The following is a 5,067-nucleotide window of genomic DNA, read 5'->3' on the forward strand; positions in this document are numbered from 1 at the left end:
AAGCTATAACCTGCACAGGACACTGGGAAGGGGGCGTAATTTAAACTCATACAAACGACCCCACCCAGTGCACCTGAAGGGAGGCGGATACAGCTCAACTCCAAAACAAAAAACACCACACTTGCTTCTAACCTGGCAGACCTCCGCACATAACCTGAGCAGGGCATGACAATTCCCTGTCCATATGTCTGCATGGCCGTTCCACAAAAAAACAGAATATGCCCTATTATTGTCAGCATTATGGACAAGGATAGGACTATTCTTTAAGGGGCCAGCTGTTATGTTCCGCAAAATTCGGGATGGACATGACCTATGTCCGTGTTTTGTGGATCCGCAGTTTGCATATTCGCAATTTGCGGACTGCAAAAATGGCAACGGCCAAGTGCATGAGCCCTAGAGGAAAGACCTGCACCTGATCTTTATTTAGACCTGCACCTGCACACTGACTGTGTGAATAAGGCATTACAGTTAGCCAAAAGTAGTTTAGGTGAAGAGATGGCAATCCTCTTCCAAACACAGAGAAAACAGTAAATCCAAGGGTAGCACTATTGGATCATGTCATCCAATGGAGCAAATGGAATCCATGATTATAAAGAGAGAAATCAATAAAAGAAATCTATAGAAAGGATTAAATAATATTTTACCAAAGTGCTTCTTCAATGGTAAAAAAAAAGACAAAATGTATGTTTTTGGGGGTATTTTGAACACATTGATGAACAGAACAGGTATCTAATATATGATGTGTCTATCAGTTGTTCAGTTTGTGCAGATCAGTTGTACAAAAAAGTGAAAAATGGAACTGGATTCAGAGTGTGAACCTTTGAATGCTACAGATAAAATATAGTAAAGTTATTTATTCATTTTAACATCAAAATATTGTGCTGCTTGAGGGTTTGTTTTTTGCCGGACAAGTTGTACCTTCTAATGGTACCATTTACTATTGCATACAATTAAGTGGGAGCTGGAAAAAAAATTGTAAATGGAATGGAATTGAAAAAAATGCAATTCCGGCAGTTTCATGGGTTTTGTTTTTCCCATTGGAATGGGATCTGAGTTGCAGTACCTTGGTGCAGCCACTACATAGTGCATGGAGCTGTCTGCTTCATACCCTGTACAGTTTCCAGAGCCATGGCTGCCCAAAACTGTCTACTCTGTTGGTGTCAGATGTCAGCCCCCCACCAATCTCATATTAATGACCTATCCTGAAAATAGGTCATTTGTAGCCTGGTCAACATGGTCAAGAGTGGAATATTAATAGATGCATATCCTACAATATTTAATTTTTTTTTTTTTTTAATGGGTTGTCCAAGTTATATTAAAACTCAGGCAATCTGTGTAAACAGCCTAAAATAACAAATTAATGTTGACTCATCTGTTTTATCCACTGCTTCATCCTGCGCTGCACTCCCATCCTCGCTGTTGCTCTTTTGTTAGTTTTTTCGGCTCCAGCAGAGACATACACGACTGAAGACAGCAATCGGCTGCAGCAGTGACTTGTGCATGAAACATCACCGTTACAGCCCAAGGAGATTACATCAGTAGCAGGAGAAACAGCGGACAAAACAGGTGTGTATCCATTCGTTTGTTTTTTTACAGAGGTTGCCTAAGTTTTTATATAACTTGGACAACCAACCTCATTTGGCTTTTTCGTTAATTTGTTACACATAGATTAAGAAAAAGCGGCTTGATTTCAGAAAGAGCACCACTCCACCTCATTGGTTTGAGCTGAATTTTATTCAAATAAATGCAGCTGTACCATAATGCAGATGTAAAAATACCAGTATAGCAGGGGTGAATAATTGTTCTGTGCAAACCTTGACTCATTAAAGGCATTATCCCATAAGTAATGTAATAATCATATAGTGTGTGACCGTCTCATTCTAAGAAACTTAGAACTGGCCCTGTACCTCACATGGAACCAAAAATCTCCCCATTCATAGTTGCAATTGCTCTGCTAGATTTATTTCAAGCTGGCAGCATAGGGAGCGTGCAATTTCTCGGGGCGGCGGGGCAGCGCGGGGGGGGGGTGTTCTAGGTTCTAGGTCCTTTCTACTGCAGCTGGTGGCAGTTGAAGGATGCAACTGAGCATGTATGTCAACCTCAGTGAGCAGGACAGAGAATTTAGAAAAAAGAGCAAACGGCAGTTGGCACTCTATTCAAATAGACTTCAGTGAATAACTCAGTAGCTATACTAAATTTTATATTACATGCAATTACAAAAGTATTCACATGCAGGTGCTGGTTTAAAAAAATTTAGAATATTTTTTGTGGGACAATCTTTTTAAGTAGACATGATTATGCACTGGATTATTACCTGCTGTCTGCTACATCAATGTATTTTTGCATTATAATATGATGCTTTTATCTCTGTTAGATAAGATGGCTCAAGACTTCCCAGAAATATTAAATGAGAACAGATCTTTAGAAACCTATTTTACCCTTGTTGGTTTTAGTGACTCTCCACAGCTTCACCTTCCTCTTCTTCTGGTTTTCTACTTTATGTATATTCTGACCATAACAGGAAACGGTCTTATTTTAGTGCTTGTGCTATTTCATACTTCCTTGCAGACACCAATGTATTTCTTTCTATGTCACTTAGCTTCTCTAGATTTATGTTATACTTCTGTAACCCTTCCTAACCTGATATGGCTTCATTCACAGAGTAATAAACTGATATCATTCACAGGTTGCATTTCACAGCAGTACTTCTACATTGCATTTGCAGTTTCTGAATATTTTTTATTAGCGGCAATGGCATATGACCGATATGTTGCCATCTGTAACCCCTTGCGTTACTCCTCAATCATGAATACTAAAACTTGCCTTTTGCTGGTAAAAGGGTGCTGGCTAACTGGATTCATAAGCTCCTCGTTTCCAGTCTCGTTTTCCTCACATTTAAATTTTTGCAAATCACGTGTGATTAACCATTTCTTCTGCGACCTTACTGCTCTTTTGAAAATGTCATGTGGCAAAAATACCAACATTGAAGTGTTGATCCTGGTGGAGAGTCTTGCACTAGGATTTCTTCCATTCTTGTTCACTTTGTCTTCATATGTTATAATTGTACGTGCCATCAATAGCATTCCTGTTAAGGATGGAAGGATGAAGGCCTTATCGACTTGTACATCCCATCTTACAGTGGTGGTTCTCTTCTATGGTACCATGATAGTGGTCTACATGCGCCCACCTTCAATGTACTTGCCATCTCACGATAAGCTTTATGCTTTGCTCTACACGGCTGTGATTCCCATGATCAATCCAATGATTTATACTCTAAGAAACGGAGATGTAAAAAACGCCATGAAGAAATTTTTCCTTTTTGCTCAATAAATATATGAATACAGTATATGATATGAATAAAGATGGGAAGAAAGCTCTCCTTGAAGCTTTATATGAAACATCGACATACTATAATATTGCATCCCATTCTATAAATTGCTGTAAAATTGGAGATTTTCCTAGCTGCTTGTGCAGGAAAATATAGATTTTATTAAAGACAGGAGACAAACATTATATGCTATACTTGTTTACTGGACTCCAATCAACAGCAAAGTTTAAATAAAGAAAAAAAAATGTAAAGAAAGAAGCAGTGAGGTACACTGGCAGCCAATCACAACATAGCATAGGATATATTAGCTCCTGTAATGTGCCAATCCTCCTCTTTCTTTGATGTAAACGAACAGAAATAACGAACTCCCATGTCATCCATCTTTCCTGAACGAAAAACTGGAAATCATCCAAAATTCAATGCGCCATGTCGAGGGAAGAGATCGACTGAAGACTTCCAGAAGAATATTAAACTAAATGAGAACAGAAACAGGGTGGGTTATAGGGTGGGATAATGTTCGTCTCCTGTCTTTAATAAAGTCGATATTTTCCTGCACAAGCAGCTAGGAAAATCTCCAATTTTATTACAAGCAGGAGACTCCATTATATGCATGTTTAAAGCTAATACAATACATGAGTAATAAACTTGAACTCTATATTATGCGATTAGATTAAGAACATGGAAGTATGAGGTTCGGGTCGAAAGTAGAATGTTTTGAATGTGGATTCTGACGACCAGTCGGCTGCCTTAAGAATGTCAGATAGAGAGGCACCAGAATGCCTAACCTTTGTAGACGAGGCACCCCGAACGGAATGAGCCCCGAATATTGAGGTATCGATACCTGCTAATTGCATAGACTGCCTAATCCATCTGGCTAGAGTTGGGGATGAAACCGGAAGGTGAGGTTTACAAAACTATATTATCAATTGGGAATGAGCTGGTTGCCTAAGAGATTCAGTCTAACGTTCGTAGACCTTAAGACAACAAACAATACACAAATGTTCTTGTTGAGGAAAGGCGGGGTAAAAAACGGAGGGAAAATTGGTCTTAGTATGCCAAGAAATGGAGAAGGATATGCCTTGTGGGGAAAATTGTCTCTGGGATATGTCTAAGGCTCTGACATCGGAGACTCTTTTGAAAGAGAGGAGTCATAGACGAGTAGCCAATTTAAAAGAAAGGAGCTTTAACGATAGGAGATCATTATCTCCCCAGGAGACAAAAAGGTTAAGTACCAAAGTAACATCCCAGGTAGAATGATTCTTGGGTAAAGGAGGTCTGCAGAATTTCATACCTTTCATTAACTTACAGATAAGGGGGTGTTTACCTATTGATACATTCTGGAGTGGCGCGTGATAAAAGGAAATCGCTGAACGATAAACGTTAATCGTCCGATAGGCTTTCCCAGCATCAAAAGATGCTGATAGGTAATTCAGGACCTGTACCATAGGTGCGTGAATGGGATCCACATTCCTTTGTAAGCACCAATCAGCCCAAAGTCTCCAGGCTGATCTGAAAACAGACCTAGCACCCGGGGCCCAAGCATCTGAGAGGATATCTTGAGCTGAGTGTGAAAGTCCGATATCAAACTCTGCTGACTGGAGATGAGCCATGCTACTAGATGAAGGGTCCAGGAGAATGGAATGATGATTTGGCAATAAGCGTGGAAAGTCTATGGTCATCCCATAAATCGTCTAAGTATATTATCAGACGAACACCTCGGGACCGCAGTTGAGATACTA

General features: G+C 39.7%; 1 protein-coding gene across 1 annotated transcript; it reads left to right on the forward strand.

Annotated features, from left to right (window-relative positions):
- Window positions 1-2,379: 2,379 nt before the first annotated feature.
- Window positions 2,380-3,330, forward strand: LOC121005509 (olfactory receptor 1L4-like). The gene has a single exon (XM_040438277.1). The coding sequence runs from the start codon at window positions 2,380-2,382 to the stop codon at window positions 3,328-3,330; it is 951 nt and encodes a 316-aa protein (XP_040294211.1).
- Window positions 3,331-5,067: the final 1,737 nt, after the last annotated feature.

This window comes from Bufo bufo, chromosome 6 (genome assembly GCF_905171765.1).
Source record: "Bufo bufo chromosome 6, aBufBuf1.1, whole genome shotgun sequence".
Taxonomy (NCBI): Eukaryota; Metazoa; Chordata; class Amphibia; order Anura; family Bufonidae; genus Bufo; species Bufo bufo.

Bases quoted from the DNA above. Each gene is read 5' to 3' on its own strand.
- LOC121005509 (XM_040438277.1), top strand. From the start codon at position 2,380: ATGGCTCAAGACTTCCCAGAAATATTAAATGAGAACAGATCTTTAGAA.